We start from the raw sequence: 17,797 nt of genomic DNA on the forward strand, positions 1-17,797 counted from the left end.
TGATGCTTTTGAACTGTGGTGTTGAAGAAGACTCTTGAGAACCCCTTGGACTGCAAGGAGATCCAACCAGTCCATCCTAAAGGAAATCAATCCTGAATATTCACTGGAAGGACTGATGCTGAAGCTGAAGCTCCAATACTTCGGCCACCTGATGTGAAGAGCCAACTCATTGGAAATGACCCTCTTGCTGGGAAGGATTGAAGACAGGAGAAGAAGGGGATAACAGAGGATGAGATGGTGGCATGGCATCCCCAACTCAATGACTTGAGTTTGAGCAAGCTCCAGGGGATGGTGAAGGACTGGGAAGCCTGGTGTGCTGCAGTCCATGGGGTCACGAAGAATTGGAAGCGATTGAGTGACTGAACAACAAGTAAATGAAAAGATGTGCATCATATTTATGTATCTGAAGAATTAATATTGTTAGGAATTAGTATTCTTTATACACCCCAAGTTGATCTACAGATTCAACACAATCTCTCCTAAAAGTTCAACTCTCTTTGCAGAATTGACAAGCTGATTTTAAAATTCATTTAAAGGAAATTACCTGGTGGTTCAGTGGTTGGGACTCTGCACTTTCATTGCTGAGGGCTGGGTTCAGTCTCTGGTTGGGGAACTAAGACTCTACAAACGGTATGTCATGGCCAAATAAATTAATTAAATTATTGAAAAAATTGATTTAGAAATTCAAGTGATTCAGAATAGCCAAAATAATCTCAAAAAAGAACTCATACTTCCCAATTTCAGAAGCTACAGTATCAATACAATATCAAGCTACAGGAATGAAAAGTGTGTGATACTGGCATAAGGATATATATTTTAGATCATTTTAGATCAATGGTATAGAATTGAAAGTTCAGCAGTAAATAGTTATATTTATAGCCGACTGATGTTCAACACAAGTGCCAGGATAATTCACTGGGGAAAAATAATATTTTCATCCAGTTGTGAGACAGCTGGTTATCCACATGCAAAAGAATGAATGTGACCCTTTTTTAAACACTGTACACAACAGTTAACTCAAAATGTACCAGAGACCAAGTATAAGTGCTAAAACTGTGACACGCTTAGAAATAAACATATGAGTAAATCTTTGTGATCTTGAATTACAAAATGGATTCTTGGATAGGACTCCAAAACACTAGCAACAACAACAAAAATAGGTTAATTGGATTGTCTCGAAACCAAAAAATACCTATACTTCAAACACATATTTCAACATCAAAAAACATCTTTACATCAGGAAAGTGGAAAATTAAACTACAGAATGAAAGAAAATATTCATGAATCACATATCTGATAAGGGATTAATATGCACAATATGTAAAAACTCTCAAAACTCAACAAAAACAAAAAGACAACTCAGCTAATTAAGAAATGGGCAAAGGATTTGAATAGATGTTTAAATAGATGTTTCTCCAAAGGATATATTGACATCCCCAATAAACACATGAAAAGAACTTCAACATCATGACTCATTAGGGAAATGTAAGTGAAACCACAGTGAAATAACACTTCACACCCACCAGAATAACTGTAATAAAAAGACAATAAAAAAGTATTGTTGAGGATATGGGGATATTGGGACTCTTACACATGGCTGTTGGGAATGTAAAATTGCACAGCCATTTGGAAAAAAGTTCGGCATTTGCTCAGAAAGATAAACATAGAGTTTTCAAAAAGACCCAGCAGTTCCACTCTATGGATATACTCAAGAGAATTGAAAACATGTCTGCACAGAAGCTTGTATAGATATCCATAGCAGTATTCACAAAAAGTGGAAACAACCCAGATGTCTGTCAGCTGATGAATGGATTAGCCCAATGTGATTTATCCATATAATGGACTACTATTGCGCCATGAAAAAGAATGAACAACTGATGTGGCACAACATGGATTACCCATGAAAATGTTGTGCATGATGAAAGAAACCAGACATGTAAGATCACATATTGTATGGTTCCATTTATATGAAATGTTTGGAATAGGAAAACCCCATAGAGACAAAAACTAGATTAGTTAATGTAGGGGCTGGAAGAAAACAAAAAAGAGGAATAACTTAATAGGTACGCTTTTTCTTTGGGGTTGATGGAAACATTCAGGTATGAGATAGTAGTGATAGTTGCACAACTTTTTGAATATAATAAAAACCACCAGATGGTACACTTTAAATGATGAATTAAATGTGTGAAGTATATGTCAGTAAATCTCATTGGAAATATAGGTGTATAATTCTCATTTTTCCTGGATTTCTGAATCCATTCAAACCTTCATATTTACTCTTGTGAAACACAGAAGTCACAGGTAGGAACCTTTGAACCCATGTACTCTTTAACTGAGCCCCTTTCTAGTTTGTTTTGTGAGTTCTTACATCAATGCTTCAAGCTGTTTTACAATAAAGATTATTTCTATCTGCGTGAACGTGGTCACTGAGGTACTCAGCAGTGGGATTCATAACTGTCTTGCATGTTCTTTCAGGGATATGATTCATCCTCTGAATACAGGTAACTTGTGTTTGTATAGTATTTGTTCTTTGACTAATAGTTCATTGTCATCATGCCCTTGTTTGAAGATATTTCCAGCATAAAATCTTACTAACATAATATAGGAAGCCTAAACATAAAAACAGTGAATTCCCAAATGTTTTTTAATGTGCTTTGAAAATTAGAATGTTTATTTCCATAAAAAATAATGTTGTAAATGATCATTATTATTATTTTAAGTAGCAGGTAGGTTCAGGCCAGTTCATAAAAGTCTATTAAATCCATAATGAATGCCTACAATTAAAAAGCTATAGAAGTAATAGTTTTAGAATACCAGTAATTAAATAAAGCTGGAAAAGAAGCTCTGTCTCCAAGGGATTTCTTAACCTTTTTTTGCACAAAATGTCTCATGTATTTGTTAGACACTATGGAGCCTGTTTTCAAAAGAATGTTCTGAATTTTTTATACACTTTTAAGGCATTCACAAACATCTTTGTTTAGCCATGACCTGGGAAAAGTGTGTTTATTAGTCTGCTTGGGCTGCCTCATTAAAATACCAGAGACTGGGTAGCTTAAACAACGTAAATTTATTTTCTTACAGTTCTGGACGCTAGAAGTCCAAGGTCAAGGTGCTGTCTGGGTTGGTTTCTGATGAGGTTCCTCTTCCTGACTTGCAGTGTCCATCTCACTGTGTCCTCACATGGTCTGTTCTCTTTGCACAAATAAAGAGATATCTGATGTCTCTTCTTAAAGAAACAGTCTCATCAGATTAGGTCCTCACCCTTGTGACTTCCTTTAACCTTAATTATCCCTTTGAAGGCCATGTCTCCAAATACAGTCACCTTGAGCATTTGGGCTTCAGCGTATTAATTTTGAGTGGCACATTTCAGTCCATAACAGTATACTTTCTCTATACCTTATTTGACCAGGTAGAAATAACTGTATTAAAATCACTAAAAAAAAAAAAATGAGATTGGGAGACTTCCCTGGTGGTCCAGTGGTTATGAATCCACCTGCCAATGCAGGGAACATGGATTTAACCCCTGATCCAGGAAGATCTCGCATGCCATGGGGCAACTAGCCCATGCACCACCACTGCTGAGCCTGCGCCCTAGAGCCCACACATCCTAGAGCCCATGCTCTGCAATAAGAGAAGCTACCGCAGTGCGAAGTCCACACACCAGAACAAAGTAGCCCCCTACTCACCACAGCTAGAGAAAGCCCGCATGCAGCAGTGAAGACCCAGGGCAGCCATAAATAAATAAATGTTGTTTTTTTTTTAATTAGCTTGGGCAGAATCAGAGCTTAAGACCTAAATATTCTAAAGTAGTTTAGACCAAAAAAAAAAGTGCCTCCACAACATGAAAATCTGGAAAGAAAGTCTGGGGAGATTATTCAAATCTCAAAAATTTCTAGTTATTGAAATCACAAACTCCCAAAAAGGAATGAATGGCAGAATTAAGTAATTCCTCAATGACTTGACTAATTAAGAACATGTTCCCAAGATAAAAAGGATATTTAATAACCAAAAATAAAAGCATTGCTATTAGTAATATAGAGAAAACACAAGATTGAGTTCAGCAAAAATACCAAGGACAACAAAGCAGCCTTTTAAACATTTCTTTGTAGAATAAAGAATAACAGAGAAGAATATAAGTCTGTTACTTTGACAGATGGTGTAATACTGGTGATGTTTATGTCCCCTCTGTCAAATATACTACTCTTCACACTGAAAGGGGTAAGAGTAATCGTATCTGAGAGTCTTCTTGAAGGACACAGGTACAAGGATTATAGGAGTTCATCCAGAGACTCTAAATGCCTTAATGAGTTCTGACTTAGGTGGTAAAATACTTCCAGGGAATGAGAGAAGGAAAGAAAGATCTGATGATTGGAAAACAGAAATGCAGTTTTGATTTTCCAAAATGGGGTAAGAAGGATGAGAGTTCCACAAACCAGCAGTTAACTCATATGGCTCTAGGGAAGATCATAGGAAATAAAAGAATACCTGGGAAAAGAAATCTATAAGCCATATGAATTTGGTTAGAGCAGTGTTACCAGAACCTTATTTTTTTTTTACAGATTGGTAGTAGGCCTGTCAGAGGCAAGTGTTATCACTTCTACAAGGGCATAACAAATTCTCTTATACACTTTGCACAATTTAGAAAAGTTTCATCTGGGTACTAGAACAACATCTAATACAATAATCATCCTAACCAGAAACAACTACTTCTTTTAAATTCTTATGGTTGACTTTTTGCATCCTTTAGTGAATTACACACACAAGAAAGGAATTTGAATGAAAAGGAGTGAAGGTAGTTTAAGAGACTTATGGACAGCATCAAGCAGACTGATATATGCATTATTAAATTGTGAAAAGAGAAAGAGAGATTCTTTTTTTTTTTTTTGAAAGAGAGATTCTTAAAAGCAGCAAGACCAAAACTTGTTACATGCAAACAAATCCTCATAAGACTATTAGCAGAACCTTTGCAGGCCACAAGTGAGTAGCATGCCATATTCAGAGTGCTAAAATAAAAAGAAAAAAGCAACTGCCAACCACAAATAGTTTACCTGACAAAGTTGTTCTTCAGAATTAAAGGAGGATAATGAGTTTTCCAGAGAAACAAAAGCTGAAGGACTTCACCACTATACCGCCTCACAAGAAATGTTAAAAGGAACTTCTCCAAGTTGAAATGAAAGGATATTAATTAGGAACAAGAAAAGATAATAAAAGTATAAATCTCACTGGTAAAGGTAAATACATAGTTAAATTCAGAATATTCAAATGTTGTATTGGTGGTTAGTAAATCACTTATATAACTCTAGTATGAAGGTTTAAAAGCAAAAGTATTAAAAGTGTGACTAAAATAATTTATTATGAATACTCAGGGTGAATAGATATAAATTGTGACATCAAAAATATAAAATGGGGGGAGTAAAAATGTAGAGCTTTGGTGTACATTCAAAGTTAACAGCTTAAAGTAGACTGTTATAAGATATTTAAGTCTCATAAGAACCACAAAGCAAAAACCTATGGTAGATACACAAAAGAGAGAAAGCTTATCAGACCACCACAGAAGATGATCAGATCACAAAGAAGAAAGTAAGAGAAGAGAAAAGGAACAAAAGAATTATTGAAAAAACTAGAAAACAGTTAACAAAATGGTATTAGTAAGTCCATTTTGGATTTCTTTCTCTTTTTGTTGGTTAAAACTGCCTATTGTCTCATGTCTGAACTTTTAAAATTTTTTTTCCAACATTTTCAGACATGAGACAGCAGGCAGTATAAAACTGTGATTTCTGAGAAATAAAGATCTCTGGGAAACAAATTAAAGAGTTCTTTTATTGCATTAGCTTTCTACCTGGAGAAAGCTGGTCTGTTATCCATTGCTTCATCAGGACCAGCAGCAGGAGTTCTGTTTGAGGTTTTAAAAATCTTTCTTTGTTGCTATTAAAAATTGTATCTACTCTTACCTTCTGACTGGCTGTTGCTTGTTTCTATAAAGGTGTTTTATTTTTGTATGCTTACTTTATATCTTGCTACTTTACTAATTTATCATATTTTTTATAACTTTGCTCTTGACTGTCTTGGGTTTTTCAAGTACATATACAATCGTATCAGATACAGATGGATGTCGTTTTACCTCTTCTTTTCCAGTCCTTATGCCTATAATTGTCTTTTTTTGTGTAATTGCACTGAGTTAATATCATGGCTAATATGGTGGGTACTCTTATCTTCCATTCCCATTTTTAGTAGAAAAGCCTCCAAAGCTTCCTACCTGAGTAAAAAGCTTGCTAATTTTATTTTGGTTTTATATTGTTTGCTTCTGTTTCATATATTTTAAATTATTTTCTCAGTAGATAGTCAACTCTTTGGTGGCAAAGACTATGCCTTTTACTTACATATCATCAACCTACTGTTCATTCGTTTATTTGATCAGATTTGGACTAAGTATCTCCTATTGTGTGTTGGGTTCTGTGCTAGTCACTGGGTTACAAAACAGAACAAACCCAGCTATGTCCCAGCACCCACCCACCTTCCCCCACCTAGATTAAGGTCACACAGTAGACATTACACAGATAATACAAGTGTGATAAGTTTTCAGAAAGTGACAGTTCTATAGGAGCCTGTTAACAGAATGACCTAACCTAATGAGGGAATCAGGAGATACCTTCCTAAAAAAATAATATGTTAAAGTCCAAAGGCAAAAGACGCAACTGACTCTTTTCTAAGTGAAATCTAATATTTCTGGAAAGAAGAGATGGAGTGGAAAAGTGAATCACAAGAGAGGAGACTTTTGGAGTAGTTGGGAAGGCTTATACTTTGGAGAGTTTGGTAAGCCCTATTTATAATTTTGAAATTTTTCTTTAAGTAAAGTAAAATAGAAATGATGTTTGCTTTGGGGGTATATATATGTATGTTCATATTTTGATGTTTGATACTTCTCACTGCACAGTGAAAATAGGATTGTAGGATGCTGATCATATAAGTGACTTGTAACTGCTGCTCATTAACTTTTTAACCAGTGATCTTCCCCCATACAAATTGGAGTAGCTGTGGGAGGTGGGTTTTAATTCTGAAAGTTAAGAAGTTAAGTACTGTTTCCTTTGCAAGCAAGTATATTCATGTCCGCATTTCTTTTTTTAAGTAAGGAGCACAAACTTTTTAATGACTGTGAATTTGAATTTTTAATCCATCCAATTACTTGCTTTTTGAAAAAAAATTGCTAAATTGCTATAAGCTGGTTTTCTTGCCTTATAGTGAACTGCTTTTTTTCAGGATAAGCTGAGGGAAGCCTCGTGAGGCACTTAGGGCGTGTCTGGCAAGTATCTATCACATCTTGCAGTATTTATTAGCTATTTTTTAAGAACTTTAGTTCTTAATAAGAATAGACAGGAAGAAAGATACAAAGCAACAAGGATGGAGAGACCGTGAATTAAGATATTCTCTAAATGAGGATATTCTGTTTATGCAGGTGAGTAAATCTTAGGAGAAATTGTTATTAAGGTTCATGAATAAAATAAATAGTAAAGCTAAGGTTTGATTCCACAGAGTCTGGTTCCAGAGCTCAAATTCACCACCCTGTGGTCTCTTTTCCTAAAACAGTACATATCTCTTTTAGAAGGTTCTCTCTTGTATTGCAGAAATTACAGAACCATATTTTAGCTTGGTAAGAAGAATTATAAGTGGGACCAATTATCTTTGGAATTTGGTTAATAGGAATGAAAAAAAAATTAAGTCTTAAAAATTATTTCCTTACTTAAGTGATAATAAAACTTTTTCTTGTCTTCCAGGAGTTCTAGCTAATGAGCTGGTCCACTAACTAATTAGTTGCTAGGTGGCCCAGTAATAAAGAATCCACCTGCCAATGCAGGAGGTGCAAGAGACACCGTTTCAGTCGGTGAGTCAGGAAGAGCCCCTGGAGGAGGAAATGGCACCCCACTCCAGTAGTCTTGCCTGGAAAAATTCTATGGACAAAGGAGCCTTGCAGGCTACAGTCCATGGGGTCTCACAGAGTTGGACATGACTGAGCACGTGCACACACACAGTGTATGGTTATAGAAGTAATGCTTTATCAGACTGTGTATTATTCCAGTATATAGCAACTTTAAAGGGTGACTTATGTGAGAATATCTTGCATGGTCGCCACTGTAGTTGCAATGAGGAGGTGGTGTGTGTACAACCTCATATGTATGGGGTTTTCTTCTCTTGGGTGTTGGGGGCTGGGCATTAGGGGAAATATAATGAACTTTGTATTAACAAAGCAATTTGAGGCAGTGCTCTCAGCTTATAACATGTGTTTTGTAAGTGGCATGTTTGTAAAAATGACAAGTATACCTCAATTAAGCAGCCCACTTATTTCATGTGATACTTAGAGTAGGAAATATCTAGTATAATGTAATCCTCAAAAAAGGGATAGTTATTTGATGATATCAGAAATTGTCATTTTTTTAACTTTTAAGTAGGATTGTTTTTAAACTAGAGTAAATTTGTGGGAAGTTAGTATCATGTTTTATGACTTAAAGTATTGTTATGTTGGTTTTAAAAATCAATAATACTTCTGAAATTATAATGTTTCATACAATATTTATAAGAATGATGGGAAAGGGACTATATGTATTCTCTATTTTTTTGATAATATGAATAAATTTTTTTAAAAGGAATCTGTGCCTGTTGTAGTAAATTCGGTCAATGCTGAAGTACACAAAGTAGGTCTTCCTCTTTAATTTCAGTTTGTGTATAGCCTTAGAGACACACACACATATGTCTGTGTGTGTGTGTATACACACACACATGCATTCATATATGTTATGATTATATAAACATATGCATTAACTATATATACCCATTTAAAAATTAAAATTAGATCATATTCTAATGTTATTCTGAAGCATATTTAACTTAATGGGCATATCTTTTCATGTGAGTACATATAGAATTAGGCTTCCCTTGTAGCTCAGTTGGTAAAGAATCTGCCTGCAATGCAGGAGACCCAGGTATGATTCCTGGTTTGGGAAGATCCCCTAGAGTGGGAAATGGCAACCCACTCCCGGATTCTCTGTCCATGAGAATCCCATGGACAGAGGAGCCTGGCAGGCTACTTGTCCATGGAGTCGCAAGAGTTGGACATGACTTAGCAACTAAACCACCACCACATATAGAATTAATTCGGTTTATTTTTTTATTGTAAGACTGTTTTTACTTTGTTCATTTACATGCTAATGGGAATATAGATTAAATTCTGTTATTTTCTACTAACAGAATTCTCCTAAACCCTATAAGATAGGTATTATCTGCTCTGTTTTAAAGATGAAATTAAGACACAAAGAGGTTAGGTAACTTGCCCCAGATTGCACAGCAAGTAAATATTGGAGCTGGTGTTAGAATCCTGGCAAACTAGTCCAGAACCCACAGTCTTGAATACTACATTGTTACTGTTTTCCTTCTGCTTGTCTTTATTCTGTTTACTGAATTAGAATTAAAAATTTAATGTATAAAATGTATCTAATATCCTCAGGAGTTTTCCTGAGGATAATTTAATATGCTACCTTAAGGGTATTTGAATCTTAGGGTCACAGATTACACAGCTTTAATTTGGAGTTGTAGCTACTTTAGAAGTAGAAGGTTTAAACCCTGCCTCTCAAATGTTAATGTGCGTTCAAATCACTGGAAGCAGGGGAGTGGTCTTGTTAAAATGTAAATTCTGACTCAGTAACCTGGGGCAGGGCCTGAGACTCTGCCTTTCCAACAATAAGCTCCCTGTGATGCCTGTGCTGCTGACCTTCTTGTAAATAGCAAAGGTTGAGGCAGTTTATACTGACCTTCAGCCAATCTTGTTAGTTGTTTATTGAATCTGTTTCTTATTTACTGTTTTGTTTATGCTACCAATTTTCATAAGTTGTACACATTAAAGAAATAATGTAGGAGCTTTCTAGTAGCTTCATTTCTCTATCATTTAATATTGCTGGGAAAAATGTGGCTTCTGTGGTACTAATGTTCAGTGCTCATATAAATAACTGATCCAATTTATTTGTGTACTAAATACAACTTACACACCTATGCCACCATTTCCACTGGATCGTTTTTAATGGAGGGAAGTATAACACCTCTTTTCATTTTGAAGGCTGTAGTTGTGGTTGAACTAAGAAGGTTGTTTTATCACTAGTATTCTTCAGTAATAATTAAAATATATTTTACATACCTATAAAAATGAATTTCTGTTCAGTGCAATCTGTCTGGCACTGTTCTTGTTCATTTGCTAAGTCATGTCTCACTCTTTGCAACTCCATGGAGTGTAGTACACCAGGCTCCTCTGTCCTCAATATCTCCTGGAGTTTGCTCAAGCTCACACCCGTTGAGTTGGTGATGCCATCTAACCATCTAATTATCTGCTCCCCCTTCTCTTTTTGCCTTCAATCTTTCCCAGCATTAGGGTCTTTTCCAGTGAGTCAACTCTTTGCATCAAATGGCCAAAGTATTGGGCCTTCAGCATCAGTCCTTCCAATGAATATTCAGGGTTGATTTCCTTTAGAATTGACTGGTTTGATCTCCTTGCAGTCCACGGGACTCTCAAATTAGGGTCTTTTCCAATGAGTCAACTCTTTGCATCAAATGGCCTAAGTATTGGGCCTTCAGCATCAGTCTTTCCAGTGAATATTCAGGGTTGATTTCCTTTAGAATTGACTGGTTTGATCTCCTTGTGGTCCACAGGACACTCAAGAGTCTTCTCCAGCACCACAATTTGAAGGCATCAGTTCTTTGGCACTCAGCCTTCTTTATGGTCCAATTCTCACAACCATACATGACTACAAGAAAAACCATAACTTTGACTATTTGGGCCTTTGTTAGCAAAATGATTTATCTGCTTTTTAATATGCTGTCTAGGTTTGTCATAGCTTTTTTTTTTTTTTTTTTTTTTTTTTTTTTATTTTTTTGTCATAGCTTTTCTTCCGAGGAGCAAACATCTTTTAATTTCATGACTGTAGTCACCATCTGCAGTGAGGGAAGCCAAGAAAAATCTGCCACTGCTTCTACTTTTTCCCCTTCTATTTGCCATGAAATGATGGAATCGGATGCCATGGTCTTAGTTTTTTGAGTGTTGAATTTTAAGCCAGCTTTTTCACTCTTTCACCTTCATTAAGAGACTATTTAGTTCCTCTGCATTTTCTGCCATTAGAGTGGTGTCATCTGCATATCTGAGATTGTTGATATTTCTCCCGACAGTATTGATTCCAGCTTGTGATTCATTTAGCCTAGCAATTAGTATGATGTACTCTGCATATAAATTAAATAAATGGGGTGACAATATACAGCCTCGATGTACTCCTTTCCCAGTTTGGAACCAGTCCATTGTTCCATATCTGGTTCTAACTTGCTTCTTGACCTGCCTAAGGATTTCTCAGGAGGCAGGTCAGGTGGTCTGTTACTCCCAACTCTTTAAGAATTCTCCACAGTTTGTTGTGATCCACACAGTCAAAGGCCTTAGTGTAGTCAATGAAGCAGAAGTGATGTTTTTCTGGAAACGCTCTTGCTTTCTCCATGATCCAACAAATGTTGGCAATTTGATCTCTGGTTCTTCTGCCTCTTTGAAACCCAGCTTGTACATCTGAAAGTTCTCAGTTCATGTACTGCCGAGGCCTAACTTGAAGGATTTTTAATATAACCTTACTAGCAATGTGAAATGAGTGCAGTGGTACAATAGTGTGAACATTCTTTGGCATTGCCCTTCTTTAGGCTTGGAATGAAAACTGACCTTTTCCAGTCCTGTGTCTCAGGTGCTTAGCTGGCATGGTTTCATTGCATTGTCATGGCCCTCCCATAGCCTCCCTTCATTCATTAGCTCTTTGAGCACCTGCTCTGTTCTGGGAACTGCATACAGTGGTGAGGCAGGCGAACACAGATTCTGCTGTCCTAGAGCTTAGCTCCTTGGGGGATGCGAAACAGTAATCAAGCAACCGTAGAAATGTGGTGGTTTAAAAGATAAACTACTAATTATAGTATTTGCTGTTATCTTCACTCTTTGAACCTTCAGAGTGAATTCTGCTTTTGCCATTGAAGTTTCTCCCACCTAGCTTCCTCTGAACCTGCCCCGCACTAGGGAGAATGCCTTGTCAGCTGGAAATTGACCTAAGGCATAGACAAGAGACAAAACTTTAGAAGTAAACATGAGCAACTTGTACAAGAAAAGTAGAGGTAGATGGAAGTCATTCATAATACAGCTAAATTAAATTTTTAAGGGTAATACCTGAGGGACACTGTTTACTCATTTAAAGGAGTACATAGTTTCTACTTTAAAAGGGGTCTTTTTTAAATGCTATTTTTCTAGCTGACACTTGGTAACTAATTTCAGTTACTTGAATGCTTTCATGTGCCCAGCTTTGTGGTAGGAGGTATAGAAAACCATGGGCTACCAAAATAGGATATAATTATGTCTCTACTCTAAAGACGATTGATTGATTGAAAGTCTCTCAGTCTTGTCCGACTCTTTGCGACCCCATGGATTATACAGTCCATGGAATTCTTCAGGTCAGAATACTGGAGTGGGTAGCCTCTCCCTTCTCCAGGGGATCTTCCCAACCCAGGGATCAAACCCAGGTCTCCTGCATTGCAGGCGGATTCTTTACCATTTGAGCCACAGGGGAAGCCCCTAAAGACTATTAGAGTTGTTGATAAAATGTTGACAGACTTAGAAGACAGTGCAAAAGCCAGACCTTTTTTTTTTAAGTACCAACATGTGTGACTGTAACAGTGAGCACATTGTGGACTATTAAGCATGCTTTTAGAGAAATGCTGTTTTAAAAAGTATATGATTGTCCCTTTTCTGGTAATAGTCCTAAGTTCTCTTTTGACTGTTCACTTGACAGAAAATTCTTTCTGATATTAATCACATCTATATATTTGGCCTTTATATTACACTACCGTGTCGTGATTTCCAAAACGTTTTGTTGTTCTTACTGAGATTATGATTTGGGGCTTTGTAATATTGTTTTGAAGATTATTATGAGACTTTAATTTAGTTTCTGAATATTATAAGTAGCTCTAAGTACCTGTTTTTCTGTTAGAGGGAGAATCTGAAAATTTTTTTAAAATTTTTATCTTGGAAATTAGTTTATTCATTATGTTTAATTTTAGGACATGGTGCTCTTGCAGAACATTCTGAAAATGTACATATTTCAGGAGTGTCAACTGGTAAGTCATTTTCTGTAATGTTTAAATTTCATGCATGACTTATATGGTAAATATTGAAAGCCACCTGGTATCTTATGAAGTGATATTTGGCTATAAAAGTTATTACTGCTTTTTGCAGCATGTAATAAGGAAAGAACTGGAACTTAGAGAAATTCTCACAAGATAAAATTGATACTTGCATGGCTGTGGATTGATTATACTTTTCCAGACGGACTGCATAATTATTTTTCTGTACAAACATTGAACCAAGAGAAAAGTTAGCTCAAGCTGAATTTGTGTTTTCTTTCCATAGAAAGTTATATGAAATGAAATTTATGAAAATGTAATTTTGAATGCTGCTCAGAGCATTGGAGCCTTAGAAATTAGCATTTTTGCCTGACTTTTTAGATGAAATGCTACTATACATAAAACTGTAGTACTTGAATGCACAATTTATATGTTACTAAAAAAGCACCCCAACATATTTGCATCTATGAGATTCAGAAACTTGCTAAGGTAAATGCATTTTTCCACCTATTTAAGCTTTTATAAATTAATAATTACTTAAGGGCCCATATCTATTAAAATGTTCATTCTTATATATACAAAATAAATAATAAAGTCCGGGAACTATATTCAGTATCTTCTAGTAAACTAATGGAAAAGAATCTGTCACCTAAAATTAACACAGCATTATAAATCAACTATAATTCAATTGATTTTTTTTTTCATTCTTAGGTGATTTCTACAACTTTGATACCATTTTTACCTTATCAAGTACAGTTACTTGGAGAGCAAAATCTTTATTTTTCACATATACTGAAATAGAGTTTCTTACTATTATTCCCTATATTCTTAATGAGTTTTGTGCAGTTAAAAAAAATTGCACTTGGTGTATTTGTCAGTTTACCGCTTGATTTCTTCATGTTTTCTTACAATTTTGTGGTTATTTTTTTCTCATTAAGCAAAACTGAAGGTTTCCTCTTTTGTTTTATATCTTATTTTATATTTAGAAAGTTAATAGACTTAACAAGTAGTCTAGGAGTTAGCCTGTGCCAGGCCAAACAGATTAACAGGTCTGGTTTCCTGAAAGTGAAAAGCAGGTGCCTTTGCAGCCTATGTTAATTCTTCTACAGTGTGTTTCCCCATTTTCATATGCTTTCAAGTGTCATACAGTTGTGTATATCAAGTTAAAAAAGTTTATTTAGGGTTGACCTTAATTTTCTCCCTTTTCCTGCTTTGGATATCTATTGAGAATTGTGATGACTTTTCCAAGTTGTCGCTATGAAGTAAGAAATTGTTTACAAACGTTTAATTTACACAGCCAAGTGATTATTATCTAATTCAGTGATTTTCAAATTTTTTGGTCTCAGGATCCCTTGTAAGCTTTTAATAATATCAGGGACTGTATTAGTCTACTCAGGTGGCTACCATAACAAAACACCATAGGCTGAGTGGCTTAAATAATAGCTACTTAGTTTCTCACAGTCTAGAGGCTAGATGTCCAAGGTCACTTAGTTTCTCACAGTCTAGAGGCTAGAAGTCCAAGGTCAGGGGGTGGGTGGGGTTGGTTTCTGGTGAGACCTTTCTTCCTGACTTGCTGATGGGGCCTTCTCACTGTGTCCTCACATGACATTTCCTGTATGTGCTCTCGGAGAAAGTGAGGTACTCTGGTGTCTCTTCCTCTTCTTTATAAGGATCCCAGCCCTCTAGGATTAGGGTCCCATCTTTATGAGTTACAGCCTGGCTTCCAAATACAGTCACATTTGAGGGTTAGGACTTAAGCACATGAGTTTGCAAAGGATGCAATTCAGCCCATAACAAGAATTTCAAAGAGCTTATGTTTATATGGCTATAGCTACTGATATTTACTGTATTAGAAATTAAAACTGAGAAATTGTTTAAAAACTTCTTCATTTACTTGGATATGAAAGTAGTGAATCCATGGCATCTTTACATCAGTAACATAGTTTTATTAAAAACGCATTTTCCAAAATAACATCAGTAAGAAGAATGGTATTGCTTTACAGTTTTGCAAACTTTTTAAAGATTGACTTACAAAGGAGTACCTGGATTCTGACATCTGTGCGCTCAGCCTTTTGTAACATATTGCTTTGTTCGACAATATAAGGACAATCCAGCAGTACACCAATGTATGATTTGAAAAGAGAGGAATATTTCCATAACTTTTTTCAGATAATTGTAAAGATTCTTCTTTGATGTGATGCCAGAACTCAACAGGTGGTCGTTTCTTAAAGGGTAGTTGCAAGTGGGATCTGAAACTGCATCAGTGAACTTTTGTTGCCTGTTTTACCAAAATCCAGTGACCGTTCTTGTCCTTTAAAGGGGTTTTTTTTCACCATGCATGATTTTGTAATACGAATTAGATATTTGAAAATATTGGTTGACTGAGTTATGTGGATTTATAACATAGGTTTATTTTCTCATAGTTCTGAAGGCTAAAAATCCAAAATCAAGGTGTTAGCAGAGTTGGTTTCTTCTGAGGCCCTTTTCTTTGGTTTGTAGATGGCTGTCTTCTATCTGTATCTTCTCATGGTCTTCAGTCTGTGTATCTGTGTCCTGATCTCTCCTTATTAGGACACCCATCACATTAGATAGGACCCACCCATGTGACTTCATTTTAATTTAGTTGCCTCTTTAAAGGTCTTGTCTCGAAATCCAGCCACATTCTGAGGTACTGGCAGTTTGGACTTCAGCATAGGAGTCTTAGGGGTAACACAGTTCAGTCTGTAACAAAATGAGTGTTTTAATTAAATGTATTTATATATCAATAAATTAATTTCAGAGCCCAGTGAAACCTTATTAATGACTTATTGTTTTTCCTGAAGGTTTGTCTTATAAAATCTTTCTTTTGTGGAAAGAGAAGATTAAGATGAAGTCTATTCCAACCATATCATTAAAAACATAAATGAATGCTCTCTCAAAGTGTGGTTTTGGATATAGATTCATTGCAGTTTTTCTTTAGTCAGTATGGAGCTATAGAAGGTATAATGCTTGGTATAGTATAAGCCTTCTGAATTCCTTGTATCCCTAGTTGAAATGAGAGCCCTTTCAGTGCTCTTATAAATGGGAAATTAGCTTTTGGAAGAATCTCTAAATGTAGGACTTGCTCTTTCTTGGGCCCAGCAAGCAGCAAAAGTGACGAGGTGGCTCCGTGTTCTGTGGAGCTGCCTGCTTCTGCTCTTCACCTGCTCTTTTCAGCTCTGCTGCTTCATTTGACAGTGCTTTGCACCTTAGCTCATTCATTCTTTATGTTCTGGAAATTTTAATGACATTTTTGAAGAACTTTAACTTAGGTGCAGTAGTATTTTCACTTAATTTATTACCCAGATCAGGACACTTTGAAAGCAAAAAGGTACACTGTTTTCAATATGCTGATACCACAGGCAAACCAGAACTATCCTAGACAATTTGGAATGTACAGTCACCCTAACTGTAATGAATTAAATTCATTCAGCTTGTATTAAACACCTGATATGTACCTTGTGCTGAGAAGGATGGGAGTGAGCAGTAAGTAAAAATATTCCTTCCCGACTAAGCAAGCTCATCTGCTGCTCAAGCCAAGGCCTCCGCTGCCCACCCTTGCAGGGTCCTGAGTGCCACCACCACCAAAGCCTCCTTTGATCATACATAAGGCCCATGTGGCCCGTCTATGCCAAAGCCTCCTCCAGAATCTACCCTGGGCACCCCAGCGTAGGAGCAGAAGCTGCTGGTGGGGGCTGAATGCTAAAACATGGGGTTAGGAAAGCAGATCCAGGGAGAGGACTGCTGTTGGCTGTGCGGAGACAACATGAAGGGATGGGAAGATCTGAACAGACGAATCACAAGTAGGGGCTTCCCAGGTGATGTTAGTGGTAAAGAATCCCCCTGCCCATTCAAGAGACATAAGAGACCTGTATTCGATCCCTGGGTCAGGAAGATCCCCTGGAAGAGGAAATGGCAAGCTGCTCCAGTATTCTTGCCTGAAAAATCCCATGGACAGAAGAACCTGTGGGCTACAGTCCATGGGGTCACAAAGACTCTACACAACAGAGCACACACACAGGCACAGGCAGTCACAAGTAATGGAATTGAAACTGTGATTAAAAATCTTCCAGGAAACAAAAGTTCAGAACCAGATGGCTTTAAGGTGAATTCTGTCAAACATTTAGAGACGAGCTAACACCTATCCTTCTCAAACAATTCCAAAAAATTGCAGAGGGATAAATACTCCCAACTTCATTGTACGAGGCCACCATCACCCTGATACCAAAACCAGACAAAGATATCACAGAAAAAAGAAAATTACAGGGCAATGTCACTGATAAACATAGATGCAAAAATCCTCAGCAAAATACTAGCAAACCAAACCTAACAACATTTTAAAAGGATCATAACAATGATCAAGTGGGATTTATCCCAGGAGTGCAAGGATTATTCAGTGTATGCAAACAAATCGATGTGATACACCATATTAACAAGTTGAGTAAAAAACATATATTCTTCTCAATAGATGCAGAAAAAGCTTATCCAGTCTCACTACTTTTATTCAACATAGTTGTGGAAGTTGTAGCAACAGCAATCAGAGAAGAAAAATAAAAGGAATCCAGGTTGGAAAAGAAGAAGTAAAACTCACTTTTTTCAGATGACC

The 17,797-nt window shown here is 36.4% G+C and overlaps 1 protein-coding gene across 2 annotated transcripts in view; it reads left to right on the forward strand.

Moving 5' to 3' along the window:
• The window catches only part of LRP12 (LDL receptor related protein 12), an 88,618-nt gene that overhangs the window by 24,672 nt on the left and 46,149 nt on the right, over window positions 1–17,797 (forward strand). Inside the window, exon 2 of one of the 2 annotated variants that reach the window (XM_043483160.1) lies at window positions 13,111–13,167. The exons of the other annotated variant lie outside the window; for it this stretch is intronic. Coding sequence (XP_043339095.1) covers window positions 13,111–13,167 — 57 coding nt within the window. The remainder of the gene's footprint in view (window positions 1–13,110; window positions 13,168–17,797) is intronic. 2 annotated transcript variants of the gene reach the window in all.

This window comes from Cervus canadensis, chromosome 12 (assembly GCF_019320065.1).
Source record: "Cervus canadensis isolate Bull #8, Minnesota chromosome 12, ASM1932006v1, whole genome shotgun sequence".
NCBI lineage: Eukaryota > Metazoa > Chordata > Mammalia > Artiodactyla > Cervidae > Cervus > Cervus canadensis.